The 20,808-nt window shown below is 33.4% G+C and overlaps 4 protein-coding genes across 6 annotated transcripts; 2 read left to right on the forward strand and 2 right to left on the reverse strand.

Moving 5' to 3' along the window:
* The first annotated feature begins 186 nt into the window (after positions 1–186).
* Positions 187–1,003, forward strand: LOC149520310 (uncharacterized). Its single transcript, XM_089741953.1, has 2 exons — positions 187–327; positions 644–1,003. The coding sequence occupies exons 1-2, from the start codon at positions 187–189 to the stop codon at positions 1,001–1,003; spliced, it is 501 nt and encodes a 166-aa protein (XP_089598079.1).
* A 3,805-nt stretch (positions 1,004–4,808) lies between these two features.
* On the forward strand, positions 4,809–8,323 carry LOC111311911 (uncharacterized). Of its 3 annotated transcripts, none has more exons than XM_089761359.1 (5): positions 4,837–4,976; positions 6,134–7,399; positions 7,477–7,545; positions 7,627–7,820; positions 8,002–8,142. In XM_089761359.1, coding segments are annotated over exons 2-5 (1,515 nt in total). In that variant the 5' UTR covers positions 4,837–4,976; positions 6,134–6,148; the 3' UTR covers positions 8,003–8,142. The 3 variants fall into 3 exon arrangements, 2 of the variants coding, with proteins under 2 accessions (XP_089617485.1, XP_089617481.1); XM_089761355.1 differs by having other exon boundaries at positions 7,627–7,825; positions 8,002–8,140; XR_016342425.1 differs by having other exon boundaries at positions 4,809–4,976; positions 6,105–7,545; positions 7,627–7,825; positions 8,002–8,323.
* Positions 8,324–8,590: 267 nt separating this feature from the next.
* LOC111311912 (WAT1-related protein At2g37460-like) lies at positions 8,591–11,042 on the reverse strand. The gene is made up of 7 exons (XM_022911754.2): positions 10,690–11,042; positions 10,507–10,569; positions 10,306–10,422; positions 9,871–10,114; positions 9,627–9,788; positions 9,152–9,303; positions 8,591–9,092 (listed from the first exon to the last, which is right to left on the reverse strand). The coding sequence occupies exons 1-7, from the start codon at positions 10,890–10,892 to the stop codon at positions 8,852–8,854; spliced, it is 1,182 nt and encodes a 393-aa protein (XP_022767489.2). The 5' UTR covers positions 10,893–11,042; the 3' UTR covers positions 8,591–8,851.
* Positions 11,043–15,599: 4,557 nt separating this feature from the next.
* On the reverse strand, positions 15,600–18,850 carry LOC111311913 (ras-related protein RABE1c-like). Its single transcript, XM_022911755.2, has 9 exons — positions 18,696–18,850; positions 18,441–18,568; positions 17,741–17,813; positions 17,542–17,642; positions 16,741–16,806; positions 16,394–16,491; positions 16,208–16,270; positions 16,026–16,118; positions 15,600–15,897 (listed from the first exon to the last, which is right to left on the reverse strand). Exons 2-9 carry the CDS (start codon positions 18,511–18,513, stop codon positions 15,814–15,816), a joined length of 651 nt encoding a protein of 216 aa, XP_022767490.2. The 5' UTR covers positions 18,514–18,568; positions 18,696–18,850; the 3' UTR covers positions 15,600–15,813.
* Between the last annotated feature and the right edge of the window lie 1,958 nt (positions 18,851–20,808).

Here is a 20,808-nt window from a genome sequence, read left to right on the forward strand (position 1 = left end):
TGAAAGAAGAGAAAGATGGCCACCCATGGTATCATGATATTATGCAGTATCTAAGAAATCAGCAATACCCAAATTTAACAACGAAAAATGATAAAAGAGTCTTGTAAAGATTGGCCATGAGATTTTTCTTATATAGAAAAATTTTATACAAAAGAGGCAAGGACTAAGTGTTACTCCATTGTGTAAATGCATCTAAAGCCAAAAAAAACTATTGAAGAGGTGTACAATGGTGTATATGGGGCACATGCAAATAAGCATATGATGACAAGACAAGTCATGCGAGCTGGGTATTACTGGTTGATAATGAAAAAAGATTACATCGATTACGTTCAAAAGTGTCATAAATACTAAATTTATGCTAACAAGATTCATACTCTGTCTAGTGCTTTGCATGTCATAGCACCACCTTAACCATTTTCTATATGAGGATGGATGCCATTGGACCTATCACACCAAAGGCCTCAAACAAAAATAGATTCATTTTTGTGATGATTGATTACTTTACTAAATAGGTCGAAGCTGCCTCTTTCACAGTAGTGACTAGATTCGCGATCTATAAATTCATTAAAAGAGAAATAATTTACAAATATAGGCTTTTTGAAAAAGAATTATATCTAACAATATAAATAATCTAACTAACAAGATGATGCAAGAAGTATGTGATCAGTTCAAGATCAAGTATCATAATTCAGCCCCATATTGCCCAAAAATGAATAGGGTAGTGAAAGCTGTAAATAAGAACATCAAAAGAATCTTGAAGAAGATGACTAAAATGTACAAAGATTGGCATGATAAATTATCTTTTGCTCTACATGTGTATCGAATTTCTGTACGCACATCTACTGAGGTAACTCCCTTCTCCTTAGTTTATAGGATGGAAGCTGTACTGTTAGTAGAAGTAAAAATCCCATCTTTAAGAGTCATAAGAGAAGTGGGATTAGAAGAAGCTAAATGGATTCAAGAACGTTATGAGCATTTAAACTTTATTGAAGAAAGAGATTGACGGCCCTGTGCCTTGACCAATTGTACCAAAAAAAATGATAAGAGCTTATGACAAAAAAGTCAGACCTCGATAGTTTCGAAAAAAAGAGTTGGTATTGAAAATGATTCTTCCAAGTCAACATGATGATAGAGAAAAATAAATCCTGAATTGAAAATAGCCTTATATGGTAAAAAGAGCTTTTTTGAGAGGAGCTTTGATCTTGTTAAAAATGGATGGAGATGAACTTTACGATCTTATCAATTATGACGCAGTAAAAAAATATTTTGATTGATCCTAAAAAAAATTAAAAAATAATAAAAAAAGAAAGGTCAAATCGAAAACCTGCAAATGACGGTTTAAACTAAAAAAAAAAGATTAGAGGAGTTCAAGTTAAAAACTTGAAAGGGCAGCTTGGATCTAAAGAAAAAGGTCCGACAGCTTCAATTAATGCTACTTGGGAAAGCATATCAGAGACAGTAAATTTTGAAGAGCTTTGAAGTGTTAGGACATCAAGTTGTAATTGAGTTTTTCAAGGAGATCCAGGATTTATTGTCATGGTTGTCTAATCATTTGTCCTGGGGCACTGCTACCCCAAAATAACCATTCTTGTGCATTCTTTTTCCTTCACACCATCATTTGTAATTGATTATCCAAATAAATAAAAGCCATCTTATCATTCTCTAAATCCTGTACATTGCTCTTCTTTTTTATGTCTTGCCATAAATGGAAGAAATACATAACTTGTATCCTCATGCTTTGAAATTGAGATAATGATTAATAATTGAACAAAATCTTAAAAAATGTGTCATTTTGAAGGATTGAAGGAGATAAAGGCAAAATATGAACAAAAAAAAAAACCAAACACAAAAAAAACATTAAAAATTTGATTTTCATGGCTCTCTTTGGGATAAACAAACAGGCAGATGCATAAATTTTTTTGCCAAAAATACCTCCAAGATGATGAAAAATAGTTTTTTTGCATGCCACCAAGTTGGCAAAAGATGGTTTTTTTGCCAAAAATACACCTTCAGATTGATGAAAAATAGCTTCTTTGCCAAATATGAAGGGGAATTTCTTCGCTAAAGTGCATAGTAAACATGTAAAATAATATCTGATGGTTTCTCTGTTAAAAGTGTACAGAAATAAGAATACAAAAGCCTTAGTACCACAATCAATGATTCATTTGCATCATAGATAAGGCATACATTTGCATTATCTCATTTACTTAATCTTGGCTCAGTCTAAATCATTTCTTATGATTTGTGGTTCTATCCTGATCATTTATTTTTGACCTCAGCTCGATCTTGGTCGTCTCATTTGACTCGTGGTTCTGTCTCAGTCGTTTGATCTTGGCTTAATCCAGATCATTTCTTATGATTCGTGATTCCATCTCGATCATTTATTCTCAACCTTGACTTGGTCCTGGTCACTTTATTTTGACTTGTGGTTTCATCTCGGTCACTTGATTTGGCTCAGTCCAGATCATTTATTATGATTCATGGTTTCGTCCTGATCATTTATTCTTGACTCTGACTCAGTCCTGGTCACTTTATTTTGACTTGTGATTTCGTCCTAGTTACTTAGTCTTGGCTCAGTCCAGATCATTTATTATGATTCGGGGTTTCATCTCAATCATTCATTTTCGACCTTGAGTCGATCCTGATCATTTTATTTGACTCATGGTTTAATCCCGGTCGTCCGACCTTAGCTTAGTTCAGGTTATTTTTCAAACTTGTGATCAGAGTAGGTGTCTAGGTCTTTACAATATCCTCATCTAACAAAGATGTACAAAGAAAGACAGCTGTAGACACCCATTTTTATCTGGGCCCATTTTGGTTCGGGCCCAACTAAGCTTATTTTGGTCAAGCCCAACTAGGCCCATTATAGCCCATTCTGATCTAATTAGATTTATTTATTTATTATTATTATTGTTATTTTATTTTTTTGTTTCTTTTTTTGCTCAATCTGTATGTGATGAAGATCAAGATCGTAATATTTTTAGGTCAATACAGAATCAAATTAATACTGCTAAAATTTTGTACCTAAAATCTTGTCTGGACAGAATGCAATCCTAGGAATCAAGCTTGTGATTGATTATGTCCATTTTTTTAATTGATCCTAGGTTGCCTATAAATTGGACTTATTCTACAGAGCAAGAACACATAAAACACAGAGAAAAATAGAGTGAAAATCACTGAAAGTAGGTTTGAAAAATTCTCAGGCAAAAAGGGTTCAGGAATTTGATCCTGGAATTTTAGAGTTAATTTGAGATTCTGGGTGTGATTCAAGGTTCTAAGGTGATTCTAAAGTTGAAAGAGGTTCAGGAAGGGTTTAGAATGATGTAGGAATTTTTTTGAATTTTTTTAGATTTTTTTTTCTGGGTTTAGGATGAATTTTTTAGTGAAGGATGAATTTTTTGGTTGAATTTTTTGACAAAGATTGAAGTTTCTAACAAGATTCCGATGAGATTTTTAAAATCTGACAGGTGTTTCAAAAACCGATGGGTTTTTCAATTTTTGATTGAATTTTTGACAAAGTTTCAAGAAATCGATGGGATTTCCAATTTCTGATTAAACTTTTCGGTGGCTTTTTTAGAGAGATGTCAGAGGTTAGGGTAGAGAGAGAAAGGCTTTGAAATTTTTGAGGAAAAACGCAAAAGGGCTTCTTTTATACTGTTCTGGAATGATACCGTTTTGATAAGCCAGAATCCGTATGTCGACCCGAAAACCTACACGCCAACCCGTGTCCTAAACCAACCCGATCTCAAGTTTTTTCTTTTTCATTTTCTTTTTATTTTTTATTTTGATTTTATTTTGATTTTATTTTCACCCATATTTTTATTTTCTAGTTTTTTTTTTAAAAGGGAAAAAACAAAAAAAAAATTGTTTTGTCATTTCTTAAGAAGAATGAGACTTAAAAAAAAAAGAAAAACAAAACCAAAAAAATAAATAATTCATTATTTGGTAAATTATAAAATGAGCAAAGCTTGAATAATTCGAAATCAAACTAGTACCATCCCTCGGATGGATGTTGTAGCTATAACTTTTTTCATACGCAATCGACTTTCGAACTTAATCTCTGTTTTACAGATCAACTTCAATCAGGTCATTAATCATATCTATTAAAAAAAGATTTATAACGACTCTTTTCATTTCAAGTCTAACGATAAATTTACGAATCTATACATTATGACACCAACTTTGATGGGTTTCATTTTGGTGTCAATTATTTGTAAAATTGGTGTCAATTATTTGTAAAAGCCCTTATTGAGTAGGTCTAGCAAGAAGGAAGCATGAGTGGACAAGGATCTTTTCCCATTGTCTATGGCATAACTTTGTTGGTTTTCGACCTTTCCGATTAACATCAAGGCTAGTATATCCGATAAGTGGCCTAACGCTCACACAGATATTAGATTTATATTTTTAGAACGGGGGTCCAAGTGGAAGCTTTGCAATATGGGCCCTTAGGAGTTGCCACGCCTTGTACTACGGGACGGACCTAGCGCACCCTTCCAATTGTGACTTAAAGTTCTTTCATGGGCTCGGCTAGGGTTCATTCAGGCCTTCAAAACTAAAAAAAAAAAAAAACAAAAAACAAAACAAAACAAAAAGAAAATTCCAAATAAAATGTTACACTACTCGAGAGAATCTTCTTTGGTACTTCAAAAAGTTTAGTCGCAGGTTTTATCGAAATGGCGCCAAACGCCGCATAGAGATCAGAATCAGATCTGACAAAACCTAAGTACACGTGTACGGTCAGATTAAAGCTTCATCAATTATGCAGGTCACCAACTCGTATAATCTCTTCCAACAAAAAGCTCAAAACCATTATTTAAAAAAAAAAAAAAAAGCAATTTCCATTCTGTTTAAATCTCGCCGGAATCACCGTCCGTACAATCTCCGGTTTGGTTTCCGGTTAATCGCTGCCGGAAAGTTTTCCCTTTATCCGATCATTGGTCGTCGCATTCGTAAATAAATCAATCGCCTCATTTCAGGTATTTCCAGAATGGGGATCTCTCCTTTGCCTTTTGTTATCCGTTATTGAAATCGTAATCCGCGTAAAAAAAATTTTAGGGTTAAGATTTACTTAGTTCTCAGTCTCCATTTAGTTAAAAAAAATGAAGAAAGTCTCTACTTGAAAGATTTTATAGTTTTTTGTTTAAAATAAATGTTGATTTTCTTAAGTGAACTTCCCACTGTTTGGTACTTGAAAAGTAATAGATTTATGGAAGGTTTTTAATTGCCTTTCATTTCTAAAGCTATTGCATAGTTTGTGTAAGATTAGGATTATTTATTTTCAAAGGCTTTTTTATTGATTAATTGCTTGATTTTGCAGTGATGGTTTCAATTTTCAATTATCCACGAAGTTTTACAATATCTGCTTCAACCAGGAGTTAGAAAACTTTGTTGTTTAGTGTAAAAACCGTACCTTTGATCCTTTGTTCAATGCGACGTTATGTTTTTTTTTTTTTTTTAAAGTGGTATGAAGGTTTTCACTGTTGGACAAGAATCACAAAGTGGAAGTAAAATTTCAATCCAATGAAAGTGTTGAATTAAAGTGAGAAAAATGCTATGTTTATTATGTGCTGTAATGAAATTTGGAGCTTGGTATGTGCTTAAGTGATGTGAGAAGGGTTTTCTAGTTGCATTTTTTTGGAAATTTGATGTGTTTCTACTTTGTTGTGATGCTGTTTATCAGTTTATGTGTATCTTTTTTGGTTGATTCAGTGTTTGAATTTTTTGCTGTAGTTTCCGGTTGCTTATTTGTTATGAAGTTTTGTCTAGTTAAGGCCATTTACACAAATTTTGTATCAACTAAAATATTGTGTTGGTAAAAAAATCTTTTTGCCATTTCGAATATTTTTAAAATTTTTTCTCGATAGTTGTAATTGAGTGCTGTAGGTGGAGGTGTACTGAAGAACTTAGATATGTGTAAGAATGAAGAAAAATGTCATTTTGACCATTTTCTACTTCCTACATCATGCGTGTGTAGACAGTCTAGTGCCTACTTGCTGTCTTGATGGGACCTGGTTAACCTTGAATATTAGATCAATGAAAAGGATTTGACTGTTATTATTATTCTCTTCTGCATGACCTTATGGTCTCGAGTTGTTTCTGATTAGGAATGTGTTACATATGACCGTCTTTCCAGAATCAGGGTTTTTGGATGACAAAAGGTGCTGGATATTTAAATGAAGGTGAGATGGGAAATGATAATTCATCTAGAATTGAGCCCAAGCGTTCTCATCGATGGTTCACGGATGGTCCTGAGACAGTCTTTTTTCCTAACAAGAAGCAGTTGGTTGGAGTTCCAACTACTAACTTATATTCCGAAATATTGAATTCAAATGTTTCTCCATGGGAAAATGCTTCCAGTTTTCATTCAATCTCTGGGCAGTTTGCTGAACAGTTATTTGATTCTGAGACAGCTCGGTCTGTGAATTATGATGATCAGAATATTCATTCAGTTAGCACAGAGAAAGTTGACATGGGGAGAAAGGTTAGCGAAGATTTATTTACAAATGACTCTTTATTCGGTTTATCCAAGTCTCATACATTGGAAGATCCTAGATCTGGGTTAAATTATGGGGGGATTAGGAAGGTAAAAGTCAGTCAGGTCAAGGACTCTGAGAATGTCATGGTTGTATCAATGGAACATGCATATGATACAGTGGATAATAACTCTGTGTCAACAGTTCATGCTTACAACAAGGTGGAAGATGGTAAAATATCAATGGGTCTTGCTTATGACAAATGGGATGAAAACATCATGTGTATTGGTGACACCTATGAAAGAGAGAATAATGTTTTCATGTCAATGGGACAATCCTATAACAAAAGTGAGGACAGCATTACCACTGGTCAAACATATAAAGAAAGTAACAATGCCAATGCAATGAGCAATACCTTCAATAACGGTGATAACAATTTCATGTCCATGGGTCAAACCTACAACAGGACAGATGATAGTTTCATAACTGTGGGTCACACCTACGTTAAAGGAGATGACAGTGTCACATCTATTAGTCATAGTTACAGCAAGGGTGAGTACAATAATTTGTCAATTGGTCAGTCCTATAGTAAAGGGGAGAGTATCATATCTTTTGGTGGCTATGGTGATGATGATGATACAAATCCATCGGGAAGGCTTATATTGGGCTATGAGTTATTAATGGGTCAGCCCTCTGTCCAAAGATGTGATGCACCAAATGTGAAAAAGTTGGTTAAATCCAATGCCAATGCAATTGTTTCCACTGGTAATGTAACTGCCTCTGGAACTGATGTTTCTAGGAAGAAAGAAGAGCTGAAAACATCAAAAAAGGTTCCTTCAAATAACTTCCCTTCAAATGTTAGAAGTTTACTATCAACTGGTATGCTTGATGGAGTTCCTGTTAAATATATTGCCTGGTCACGGGAGGTAAATCTCAGTTCATGTATTCTTCTTATAGTTTACCTTACTGTGGTGACACACCTGCTTCTTTTTATGTATTTTAGAAGGAGCTTCGTAGTGTTATAAAGAGTTCTGGATATCAATGTGGCTGTCAAGCATGCAATTTTTCTAAGGTGGGATTTTTCATTTGTATGGAGGGAAGTTTTGAGGCAAAGTATCTATGTGCTGATCAGCTGGTTTCTACTTTCTAATAGGTGGTTAATGCATATGAATTTGAGCGACATGCTGGTTGCAAAACAAAGCACCCAAATAATCACATCTACTTTGAGAATGGGAAGACAATTTATGGGATCGTCCAAGAGCTCAGAAGTACACCTCAGAATATGTTGTTTGACGTTATTCAGACTATTACTGGTTCGCCTATTAACCAGAAGTCCTTCCGGCTTTGGTAAGGTGAAGTAAACTATTGAATTTGAATGGCTTTTTGTTGTTCCTAAGATATGAATGGCTGAATGCTCCAACATTGTCTGTCTCACACTGATGAGGATAATTAAAAGGAAATGCATCTTTTACATATACACTTTATTGATAAACAAATGTTTCCTACTCATTTTTCCTTTCTTTTTCAGAGTCCTTTTTAGCTGCCACTCGAGAACTTCAGCGTATATATGGGAAGGAAGAACAAGGGAAACAATTGTCACACAACAATCATATTCTTTTGTAAGGTAGGGTCACCTCTGTTTTGTGATCCTTTTGACCAGACTATGCCACTAACTTAACGTGGATGTTTTCTAATTTGAGGGTTAGGTATTATGTTAAAAGTAGGAGATCAGTGCCACAAAAATAGATACTTGTTATCGTGTCTTTGGTTGTATCTCAGCAACATGTAGTCCATTGCTTAATGGAAGAGAAAGAGATGAAATTTAAATGTTACTAGTTTTTTCTTAGAAAGCTTTTATTATTCTTTTTTCTTTATATATCCTTTGGTGGTTCCCGTTTGTACTATATCATCTGCCTTTTATAAGATTCTACTAGTTTGAAGTCCAAAACATGTTCTTTGAGGTATCTCAGTGTTGCATATTTAAAACTACTACTTAAATGGGCCCAAGCCATGGTTTCATGAAATGCGCTCAACCCTCAATTTCTTTACCCATTGGCGACGGACCAAAGGAGCAATAGAGGACCCTTGGCCTTACCCCATAGCGTTGGCATGATGCGTTATGTTATCAATTCATGCTGATTATTTTGAGAATAGAAAAACTCCATTAAGCTTAATGATTACAAATGCTCGATCAGATTTATCGCTTGAGGTATTGGGTGGATTACTGATCAAATCCTGCATCATGACTTTAGTCATAATATTTTATTAGTGTATAGTCGTATCGTTGGATGATAGTCAGATTCGCATCTGAAACCACGATTCCGTAATTGCTTAGTGGTTTTCCGTCTCTTAGAGTAGTGGATACGAGAAAGAAAAATCTAGACCAGAATTGAATCGCTTTCCTCTTGTAAGTTTTCATCTCTGATTGAGATTTCTCTACCGGCCGCATCAATTGTGATCGCCTGATGATCAAAACTGTCCTTTTGGTTATTAGCCATTTCTATTTTAGCTGGCTCTACTATTTGTTGGTTGCTTAATGGGGGCGGAGACTTGTAATCCTTGCTTTTACCCCACAGCACAAGATGTAGACCCACAATTATGATGATAGCTCCAATCACCCTGTAAAATATAACATCAGTTTGAGAATTATTCTAGTGATATGAATTTGGAGACTTTACCTTCCCAGAAACATTTGTTCAGCCAGAATGAAAGAGGCCATGACAGCTACAATAACCATGCATAGGGGACTAAAAGCTGTAACAAACACCGGACCTCTGTATTTCATTATTACACTTTGAATGTAATAAGCTAGTCCTGAACATACGATACCCTGCAACCACGCAATTTTCAGATATAAGATGTTAAATAAAAAATTAAAAAATATATTAAGTCTTAACCATTGGATTCAATAAAAATCAATGGCAGCAAACGAATTAAAGCTAAAATGTGCATTCTTCCCCAAAATATATTGTTCAGGATTATTCAAAACCTTGAGGAGAGGATATGGATAAATTGAATCAGTTCTATAATTTCAGGACTCGAACGGTAAATGATCATAATCATGTTGAGATTTGAGTCTGGGAATGATTTCTTGTTCAAAAATCTATAAACATTTCAGAAGTGTATGGGTTGGTAAATTGTAAATATTCTTACACTGTATGCAGCTGTCAGTAACTTGGTGTCCCATTTAATAGCCCAGATGGCAGTATTTCCTTTTTCCATTATCAAAGCCGCTACGGTGCCCTCAAGCGTGCCCATCAGGCATATCCAAACTGTGAGAGAAAGCTCGGCAGGATACGTTTCCAGCGTGACTGCCTATAAATTACACACCCAGGTTAACGTCATGGTTGAGGAAATCCATCAAGAATTGATACTGCAAAACTTTTTATGTACTTACTTGCAGAATCACGAAACAAGCGTAGCTGAAGCAACCAACTGTGATCATTACACCGCCTTTAATCGTATCATGGAAATCTGTCCCATTTTTTGCTGCTGCTTGATGGTTAATTCTTCCTTTTGTCCAAAATAACCCGAGCACTGGTCCTTTCATCAGTGTCATGACCATGGCTCCTGCAACTGTTGCAAGGGTTCCAACAACCTTACCATGGCTGCGGATGGATCTCAAGTTTACCTTCTCAAGCCTGAAGGGACATGATCAAACTTTTAGTTAGCTGCCGTAATTAGAATAAGAACGCATGGAAAAATTAACCATGTTTATGCTTAAAATTATTGTCATATGATTCAGCTTCTAGGAAAGCCTTGGCCTGGATTCTCTGTTTTTCAGATTTTACTGGATGTCCAGGAACGAACTGTTGCTATTTGGTTTGTTTACCTTAAAATCCAAGCCATTACGAAGGTAATGGCAGGAAGAATGTTATACATGGCAGCTGCAAAAGTTGCAGTCGTGTACTTCATCCCCACATAATACAAGTTTTGGTCAATGACCGGCCTGCCAGAGTTTAGATAAACATTGTCAGATGTTATCCTAAAATGTTAAAAAAACAGAAAATTGTAATCTAATTTGGATAATTACTCCAGTAAGCTGAGCACCATTATTTTGGTGAAGATTGGCAGTGTCATCTTAGGCCTCACTTTCCTGTCAAACAAAAGTTGCTTCCATGTCAGTTTTCTCCGCTGAAATGCAGTACTAATTACAAACATTATATTGTTACAGGCATGTTCATTGAATGCATGTTTTTGGAGAGAGAAGAGATACTTGTCGAGAATGGCTGCGAAAGGAGCCATGATAACGGTGGCAATGGCATGACGGTAGACGACGAGTGCATAATTGCTCATCCCCTGGTTGAGTGCAGCCTTAGACAAGATATCCATTCCTGCAAGCCCAACTTGCAAGAAAATTGCAGCAAGGAATGGCTTAAACTTGCCCAAAGAACCATGTTCATGTCCTTGGTTACCCATATCTCCTATGAATTTATGACTGCTCTCTCGAAATAAAATAGCAAAGTTAATCAGCTGTTGCACTCATGAGGAATTTCTGCTATCTGTCTCTTCCTATTTATGTACGTAAGTTGCTCCACTTAATGGCATATTCTATCTAACATTTGACGCCCCATCACTCAACTCCATTTCTGTTGCAAAACAATTTGTCTCTGATACTAATAGGCCCCCCTCTCTTTTGATCCCATGGATCCGATTTCATGAAAATTATCATCAGCTCTTGATAAAGCTTAATAATTGTAACCACAAAATTTTAATTAAAATTACATTTATTCGAATGACATATTTAAAACAAAATCTATTTATTTATTACTAAGACTTTCTTAATTAGATTATTTTAATACTTTACTAAAATGTATACACTACGAAAAATCTACACATAGTCATAAAAATATATATTTTTAATGTCGAATTTAAAAAACACTAAAAACTACACAACTTTAAATTTATCAATTCAAAAATTCTACAAACTCTTAATCATACCATCACCTATCGTACTCTACAAATCTAAATCTATCTAGATTCTAAATTTGAGATTATACTTCTTTAGATTTTTCCATTCAAGAAACTATGCAACTCTAAATCTATCAATTCAAGAATTCTACAAACTCTATGATCAAACCATTCAGCTACACTATTCTACAAATTCTAAATCTTTTTAGATTTGAAACTGAGCAATCCTAATCTTTCCATTCAAGAACTCTACAATCCTCGAGCAATCTTCTGGTTGATCAAAAGTAGAAATGTTTAAACTTAAAAATTGAGAGTACTGCCCGATTTCTTTTTTCTCTCTTTAAGAGTCCTCCAAAGCAAGAAATTAGAACTGAAGCTGTTGTCACGATGAATTTCAATTGTGTAGAATCTTTGTCTAAACTACCCAATTATCTTGTCACTGTAACATGACCGAGTTCTTTTTTTTTCACAATCACCAAGCAAACCCAAGTAAATCAAGCAGAGATTTCAGGAGTTACAAAGATAGAAAAGTTGTTAAGAGGAGAGGAGGAATTAAACGTGGGTGGTTATTGCCAGTGGATCTATGGGCACCAAACATTGACTCAGAAAGGATTGCTTCATAGCTTTTGGTAGTTTCTTTGTTCACGTACATTGGGTTCATGTACTTTATTACCAAGTCCAAGTCTTTTTCCAAAGCTTACCCTTTTTGGCTTCTACTTCCTGCATGCCTTCGTGTGTGCCACCAGTGAGTTTTCTGGGATATATGTATTTCTTTCTCAGATCCTTTAATTGTACTATGAGGTTACTTTGTGCTCTATCTTTTGTTCTAAACTTTAGAATTGAGGTGAATTTTGACTTGTAAGGGATCGGTTCTCTTTGCCATCCTCGATTTCTCATTTCTCTTCTTAAGAGTCTAAGAGTCCAGTTCTTTTTCGCAATATTTTTTCTCTTTCGTCCTTTTTTTTTTTTTAATTTTCTTCCTGTTTGCTTTCAACTTTTGGCTTCCTGTAATTTTTTATTCTCAATTTTACCCTCTATTTTTTTTAAAGACATACTTATAAAAGCATTTTGTGTGTCTTTAGTCGGAGGAAATCAATTTTTTTTTACATTAATAAGTTGTTACAGTATTGTTTAAGTCTAAAAAAATTATCACATTCACATTGTGTGTTAGGAGTAGCACGATAACATATATATTAAGATATATTAAAAATTTAAAAAAAAAAAAGATTATGAGTTAATTTTTTAATTTTTTTATTGAATTAAAAATTTTATTTTTATAAAAAATGAATTGCTATTAATAAATTGATAATTTAATTCAATTAATTTATAAAAATATTTTTAAAATATAACATTCAATAAGAATATAAACATTTATAATTTTTTTATTTTGAAAGTATAACTTTTTTTATAAAAAATAACTATTAACTAAATCCTATTTTAAAAGCAAATTAATACTTAAAATATAATAGGCAACGAGTCTCACGTGAAGGGTGCAACTTACCCGTCAATAGTGATTACTAGTGCTTGATTGTGACGGCATTAACTATGGAAATCAGCCTACCCCTGCAGGCACCAACAAAGGCAAAGTCGAAAACATCAATGCCAGCTGAATTATTGGCTGTTTCCTTCATTAATTTTGTAGACGCCAGTGACATTTTTTTTAATATTTTGGTGCCTTTACGTGGTTGAGGAGTCCATGAACTGGTGGAGTTGCTTTTGTAATTTTCTCCCAAAAGTTGCTTAAAGAGTGTTTCGTGATTGGTCTGCATTACTCCATGAATATAACGTAAGTTGAATAAAGAGATTCCCAACTGAGTGCGGACATACATCCACTCTCAGATGAACAGAACTTCTTGTCTTAACAACAAGATTTGGGTTTTTTCTTTTCAACTTTAACCTTTTCTGTTTGAAGATTTTTTGGGCAAAGACAGGTCATCAGGCCATGCCAGGTCAGGGTCTGAAACTTTGTTTCTGCATCAGGTATTTTTATGTAGCCCATAGATTACTCCTGAGCCATTTTTGCTTATTCATATTCCACTCATCAAAAGGAGAATGTGGATAGGACGAAATTGCCTTATATTGAAATCAAACTCCATTATTGAAGGAGATGATTAAGAATTTGTTTTCTTTTTTATTTTGTTCCAACATGAAATCTCTTTGAGATTTCTTTTTTTTTCTTTCTTACTTTATTCAGCTTAATTTGTTGTTCATTTGTTTTGTTGCAATCTTCAGAGGGAAAGAGGACTAGTCAATGGTAAAAAAAGCCTTAATGCTTTTTCCATTTCATGGCTCACGCTTCCACTTGCACAGTTTGTTTCCCTATGCTTTATATATATATATATATATATATATATATATATATTGGCACCAAGTACTCCACAATCCCAGATATTTCTGTTTTAATGAAATGTAGGTCTGATGGGGTGGAAACCTGTCCCGTGATTATCCACTGACTGCCACTTAAACCTAATGAATTTAGTGGTTATGTTGAAACAAACTTACACCTGTGGTCGTAAAGGAACTGAAAAAGAAATATCTAAAAGCCAGAGAAAAGAGAGGGAAAGCGGCTTTTAGAGCTATGCCTGAGCTATTTCATTATTGCAGCAGCATCCAACTTGATATGTATAATTTCTCAAGCAACCCGAATCTTGTACTAGCAAGCAAAGTCATTTAGTACAGATTATATGGTGAGGAAGATTACAATAGGGTCAATTTTAGATGGATGTTTAGACTGAAAACAGCACTAGAGGTAAAATTAGCTATTAAGGATATGTATTTAGATGCAGTAATTGAGACAGTCACTGCCCAAGAGTCCAATGATTCATAAGACTTTCTCCTTCTGGTTCCAAATAGAGGGGCAATAAAAGTTTTGGCTCTCAACTACACCGCTGTGGTGCTCTCTAAATGTATCTTGCAACGCAACTAAAGACTAAAACACTCTTGGATTTAGGTGCAGTGGAATCCAAATGAAGCCTTAGTCAAAATCGGATAGAGTCTCTCACTCTGAGTGGCATCGGCTGCTCATCAATTTGATTCAGAGTTGTAAATAGTCCAGTATTGGATTATAATCTACCCGTGGATTAGGATTCTATTAAGCTTTATAGAGTAGCAAACGTCACAGATAAATATCCCATTCCCACCCAAGCTAGTTGAGGAATAAAATCTTTGAAATTCATTCTAGTTGCAGCTGTAAAATGTTTTTAAGATAAACAGGACATGGCTCATTCTAATGCCCGAATGGTGATGTCAGAAATGCTTCTTTGTATTAAAGTAGTAGTATAAAACAATGAATATGATGCCCAAGTTTGGTACATAATCAACTTTAGATGGCAGCAGATGATTCCGCATTAACAAAGGTACCAAGAGAATCCGACTATGTACATTAACAAAGGTACCAAGAGAATCCGACTATGTACCAAACTTTTATTCTCCAGATAGACGGGTCACCTCCAATTACAAATAAAAATCCTTGCAATGCTACCTATAGGCAACGCCCTAGGCCAAGGAGCCAAAACCAACCTCTCCGCAGCTACCAAGAGAATCCGACTATGTACCAAACTTATATTCTCCAATGAAGGAAACAAGTCAGAGAAATGAACAACATAACCACACCAATAAGATTACCAATTGATTCTAGACTAGTATTGGGGCTAGGGGCTAAATCAACCGAGTCAAGCCGAGTTTGCCTCTGTTCAGGCTCCGATCGTTTGGCAGGGAAGAGGGAGAGGTTGAAGCTCAAGTCTTTCAAGTTGGCAAAAGAGAGAAAAATATATGAATGGAAAAAGGAAATTCAGATAATTTTCCAGTAATAATATCTGTCAAATGCGTTGTCATGTGCATTTCGAAGGCTCTCTCGTGTGTGAGGGATATCGAATTTTTTGAGGAGACAAATTGGGGGGTTACTGTACAATCCAAGAGGAGAACGTGTATAGAAAATTCCTGGGTATACATTTTGGATAAGATGGCCTTCCACTTTTATGCACCTCCTTGATTCTCTGGTTTCTGGTCCTGATTCATCTTAAAGAGTTTTGAGTAAATCAAGTACGAGAGGTCTGTTTGTAAGTTGTACAGTACTCTTTAAATTGCACAAACGTATTTGTTTTGATTATGCTCCAATTCTTGGTACTTTTTCCATAATCCTCACCAAATTACTATAGCAATTCTTAGTTTCAACTCCAAATATCAAAATGCTAGACAAACTGGCTTTCAAACACGTTATTTAGGAAAAAATAATCTAATATAATTAATTTTGCAAAATAACGAGGATCTAACATTTCACACCAAAGAGTAGCATATGTAAAAAATAATTATAGGCAGTAAAGAATACAAACACCAACAATATAGTTGTAACAAAATTAGTTTCCCCGGACCAAAACAGCTCCTAGATTAGAGAATGTATCCTTCAGATCTCACTCTCAACATAATTTGTTCAAGATCCGCAGCAAGCTGATTTTTGAGCAGCTGCCGCGGCCCCTCCTGCCTGGTCTGGTTGGTTAATTTTGATCGTCTGTGGCTGCAAAGAGGAACAAAAAAAATTGACAACAATATCTGAATTAAAAGATGTTAAAGAGATAGATTTGCATAATTATAGTATGCATGTGTTGATAGAAAAGATGATATTTTGAGTTAAAGAAACCATACCTCAGCCCTCGGGTCACTATCAGCAAGTCTTTGCTTAATGTCCCTGGCTATTGAAAAGAAAACCTCCTCCACATTTAAGTTTGTTTTTGCACTCTGCATGATAGATTGTGGCTCTTGAGCATAGAGGAAAGATCAACTAAACATCAAAAGTAACTACAAAGTCAGCAGAAAAAATTACTTACAGTCTCAAAGAACTTGATGCCATATTCATCAGCAAGAGCTTGGCCCTTTGAGGTAGGGACAGCCTGAAAAATAAGTTTCTAATCAACTTGACAAGAAAAAATATCCAAGGCAATATGGCAAACAGAAGGGCAACCACAAATGCATGCAAATACAAGCACATGGAAGAGAGAGAAAGAGAAACAGACCCTTTTGCTTTCATCCATGTCAGCCTTATTACCCACAAGAATCTTGTTGACATTGTCTGAAGCATGCTGTTCAATATTACGAATCCAATTTCTAATGTCTAAGCAGAAACGGATATCAGTTCAGTTGATAAGATAATTATAATGGAGAAAGAATAAAATTTCAAATCACCAGATAAGGAGTATACTTTCAGGTTTCAACATTGCAGGAAATTGAAAAGTTTGGAAAACAAGCAAATATAAGTGGAAACACTACAACCAGTTCTAAAGATTCAAAGGTGGATAAGATCAAACAACATATGTATGAAAATCCAAAATCAAAATGATAAAAAGTTAAGTTCAGTAATTACTATTGAAAGATGACTCATCAGTTACATCATACACAAGCAAAATACCCATGGCTCCGCGGTAGTAAGCTGCACAAAAAGAAAATATTATTTAATTCGTCTATCAACCAGACAAGACTCTAGAAGACAATAAAATCTGGATGCATTGACGAGTGTAGACATCTGGAGCAAGTAAAATAAAGTGAACACCCCCATGCCCAGCCCAAAAGGGTAAAACAAGAGAAGTTTTTTTTTTTAAAAAAAAAAAAGAAGCAAGCAAGCAACCATGTTGTGGGAGAGGAAGAAATAAAACACTACGTATAGGAAAAATTTGCAACTACCTAAGAGATAATACTAATAGAAAACAACTTCAATCTAAAGGTTAAGTAACAAGAATCCAGAAAATATGAGAGGCTAGGCAACTACATAACTGAAAGAATTTCAATCCTAACCATAGGTTGTTTGTAATTTTATTTCCAAGTCCTTTCACACAATCCGAGAGTATGACAATAGGTGGGTTGGAAAGCGTGAGAGAGACAAAACACAGAAGCATACAAAGTCCTAACTTTCTAACAAACTAAAAAACCACACAGAAAGGGAATTGGAAAGCAACAACAATTTTGAATCAGAGATGTTATTAAATTTGACAATATTAGAGTGAGAACAAATGGTAACTCAAATCATTCAATAACACTAAGAATTAATGGACTCAAGTAAAACAATGCACAAGTCATGCAATCAAATTTATTACCAATCAGATAATTTATAATTCTGATTAGACAATTCATTTCTAGTCAATGATGCCTTCAAAGCCCAAAAACTAACCAGTTGTAATTGTTCGAAACCGCTCTTGCCCAGCAGTATCCCAAATTTGCAGTTTGATTCTTTTTCCATCGAGCTCTATAGTCCTTATCTTAAAGTCAATTCTGCCAAAGTAAACGCAACCCTATTAACCCATACACCCTTTATAACAAATGTAATAATAACAATAAGACCACTATACTGCAATTAGAAAAACACCTACCCAATGGTCGTGATAAAACTTGTAGTAAATGAGCCATCCGAAAAACGCAAAAGGAGGCAACTCTTACCCACGCCTGCCCAACAACACAATAACATAGTAAACAGACATATTCATAACTCAAATTCAAAAAAAGTGCAGAATATCCAGAAAAACTCCTTTAAAATCACTACAATATCACCTATCAATCCCTAATTAGAGGCAAGTAAAACTATTTGTGGTGGTCTATCGCATGAATTAAGTAAACGTTCCCTTATGCAAATGTACATGCTATGACTCCATGATATTCATCATCAGTAACACTAACCGAGACAGAGTATTCACATGGCAATATGCTATATTAGGACAGAATAAATTAATAAATACAACCTAAAATATAAGATGAGCAATGCCATTAGTGTAGATGCACCATAAAAGAAATAAAACAGACTTTTTTTTTTCGAATCAACCTCGTTTAACGCAATAAAATCTCCGTATTAAGATAATCTATAAACCTAAAATGAAGTTTAATCTAAGATAATGATCTGGAAATGCACATCACGGTCTCACATCTAGGTTTTCTATGTTCAAAAAGAAAAAAAATCAAATCAAATCCTTTTAAAGAGCCCTAACATTTCTAAAAAACAATGTGGAATAACGACTAGAACGCATTACAAATCAAGATATATCTATATTTAGATATAAAGAGAACAGAAATAGTTACCGCTGTCGCCAATCAAAAGGAGTTTTATGAGGTAGTCGTAATCGGCTCGAGCTCTTGCAGGTGGAGCAGCCATCGAAATAGAAGAAATTTATCGAAACAAACAAAAACGGGAGAAGAACAAATAAACCCTAGACCCAAAAATAAAAAAGCTTCGACGTTAATAATCAATGTCAAAAAAAAATTTTAAAAAAAGTAAAAGTAACAGAAATAAAATGTTTTTAAATTTTATTTGGCGAGTTGAAAGGAAAGCAACACCGGATCAGGAAAAACAAGAGTGAGATCTGGTGAAATTAGACGAGAGAAATGAGAAGGGAAGCGCCTCTGGTACGTCAGCACCGGTTGGCCGCTGAAAAAGAAGTGCCTCTTTTATTTTTTTTTAATTTTGAGAGAGAGAAAAGGAAAGAAAGTGTAAGATGGGAGTATATTCAAGAAATAAGTTATTGGGTTCGACTCCCAACCGTTGGATTAATATGTGTGGATCTGACGGACGATGTTTTTTTTAATTCGTCAACGGACAGATAATTGCTGATTGAAGAAAACGACTGGCTTTCCTTAGCTACTGGTTAAACGGCAGCGTTTAGCCGGTGCTGTATGTGTTGGATTTGGATATCTAACAGCGACGACGCCGCAAGCAGGAATGCACTACAGCACTAGATATTAAGATAATAAATATCATTCAAAAAAATTTTAAAAAGTTTTGAAATGCCTGCTCATTGAAGATCAAGAATCTTATAGACTAAAATATTAAAAAAAAATTTCCGAAATTTATTATTATTTAAATAAATTTTTATATTTTTATTAAACTCAATTAATTTTTTTTTGGTATTAAGTAAATCTTTATTTCAAACAAAAAATTAATTGATGTTAAAAGCTTATTTAAATATAAATTAAAGTTTAAATACTGGTTTGGATGTAAATTAAATGTTAAAGATTTTTTTTAGGTGCAACCAACATATAAAGATTTATTTAAATAAAATGATAAATTTTAAAGATATTTTTATTATTTTAGCCAATTGTATATGAAAAATGTAAGAATTGTCAGCTTAACTTTTTTTTATTAAGGAATATTTCAATGATTGAATTTTTCCCCCTTAATGTGATTAATTAATTATAATCATAATTAAACCATAATGCTGAATGCTATATGTGTCTTTCTTTCAAATTCCAATCACCTAGTATTAAAGATATATAATTGTAGAATTTGTTAAAAGATTGTAAAAAAGATAATTTTTTATAAATTTATGACATGTTATATAAATAAATTTTTTGGAATCAATTTGAAAAAAATAATGTATTAGATGAAGTCTAAAAATATTGGATAAAATATACATATAGTCACTCAATTTTAAGAATCTTTTTAAAATAACCACTTAAATATTAATTTTTAACTTAAACACTTAAAATTGAATTAATTTTTTTTATCACTCAATCATTAATGTTTAATACATGTGTTGACGTAACATTGTTACATTAGTTGTTAAATGTCACGTGACACTATCACATCATCTGACAAACAGTTAGCATTATTATGTAGCATTTATAAATTAAAAAAAAATTTTGGTCATGTAACTTTTTAAAATTTGTTATTTTGATACTTAATGTTAAAAATTTATAATTTGATCATAAACAAATAAGCTTTTATTTTTTATTAAAAAAAGAAAGAAAGAAAGAAGCATTTGATATTTTTATTGCATGAAATTAAATTATAAGTTTTATTTTATTGTAATTATACCATTTAAATTTGACAAATTGATGACTATTATCCAATTGCTAAAAGTACTACAATAGCATTACTTCAAAATTTTGTCATTCAATTCATCCAAATAAATTCAAGTAAATATTTCATTTTACATAATGTCAAGATTCTATTCACAATAAAAGTTCATAATTTTTATTTCATATAATAAAATATTAAAAGAAATATAGATAGTATAAATTTATTGTAATTAAAATTTTGACACTATAAATATGAAATTTATCAATATTTCAATTAATAACATTTGTGAAATTTATTAATATTTTAGTTTTTACTGTCAATGACTCATTATCATTGTGAATTTCTATTGAGTTGATCACCAATGTTTATGAAATTTAATATAATAGATTATTTTATTATCTATGTTATCTATTAAAATATATTGGAATAATACTCAAATAAGTCATTGAATTTTAAAAAATAAACATTTAATATTTTTATTGCATCAAATTAGATTATGAACTTTTATTTTATCATAGTTATGTAAAAGAATATTAATCAATTGCCAGAATTATTAAAATATCTTTTGTTTAGTTAATTCAAATAAATTCAAGTAACTATTCTAAATTTTTACATTTTGATCACTAATGTTTGTGAAATTATTAATATCGA

This window comes from Durio zibethinus, chromosome 1 (genome assembly GCF_047325235.1).
Source record: "Durio zibethinus cultivar Kanyao isolate XHJ-2024 chromosome 1, ASM4732523v1, whole genome shotgun sequence".
Taxonomy (NCBI): domain Eukaryota; kingdom Viridiplantae; phylum Streptophyta; class Magnoliopsida; order Malvales; family Malvaceae; genus Durio; species Durio zibethinus.

Coding starts and splice junctions, on each gene's coding strand:
- LOC149520310 (XM_089741953.1), top strand. CDS start 187: ATGCATCTAAAGCCAAAAAAAACTATTGAAGAGGTGTACAATGGTGTA. Junction 328..643: donor AAAAAGATTACATCGATTAC/GTTCAAAAGTGT, acceptor CTAACTAACAAG/ATGATGCAAGAAGTATGTGA.
- LOC111311911 (XM_089761355.1), top strand. CDS start 6,149: ATGACAAAAGGTGCTGGATATTTAAATGAAGGTGAGATGGGAAATGAT. Junction 7,400..7,476: donor ATATTGCCTGGTCACGGGAG/GTAAATCTCAGT, acceptor TATGTATTTTAG/AAGGAGCTTCGTAGTGTTAT. Junction 7,546..7,626: donor AAGCATGCAATTTTTCTAAG/GTGGGATTTTTC, acceptor ACTTTCTAATAG/GTGGTTAATGCATATGAATT.
- LOC111311912 (XM_022911754.2), bottom strand. CDS start 10,892: ATGGGTAACCAAGGACATGAACATGGTTCTTTGGGCAAGTTTAAGCCA. Junction 10,115..10,305: donor GTAATGGCTTGGATTTTAAG/GTAAACAAACCA, acceptor ATGTCCCTTCAG/GCTTGAGAAGGTAAACTTGA. Junction 9,789..9,870: donor CTTGTTTCGTGATTCTGCAA/GTAAGTACATAA, acceptor TGTAATTTATAG/GCAGTCACGCTGGAAACGTA.
- LOC111311913 (XM_022911755.2), bottom strand. CDS start 18,513: ATGGCTGCTCCACCTGCAAGAGCTCGAGCCGATTACGACTACCTCATA. Junction 16,492..16,740: donor TGATGAGTCATCTTTCAATA/GTAATTACTGAA, acceptor GTTTCTGCTTAG/ACATTAGAAATTGGATTCGT. Junction 16,119..16,207: donor GCATCAAGTTCTTTGAGACT/GTAAGTAATTTT, acceptor TCTATCATGCAG/AGTGCAAAAACAAACTTAAA.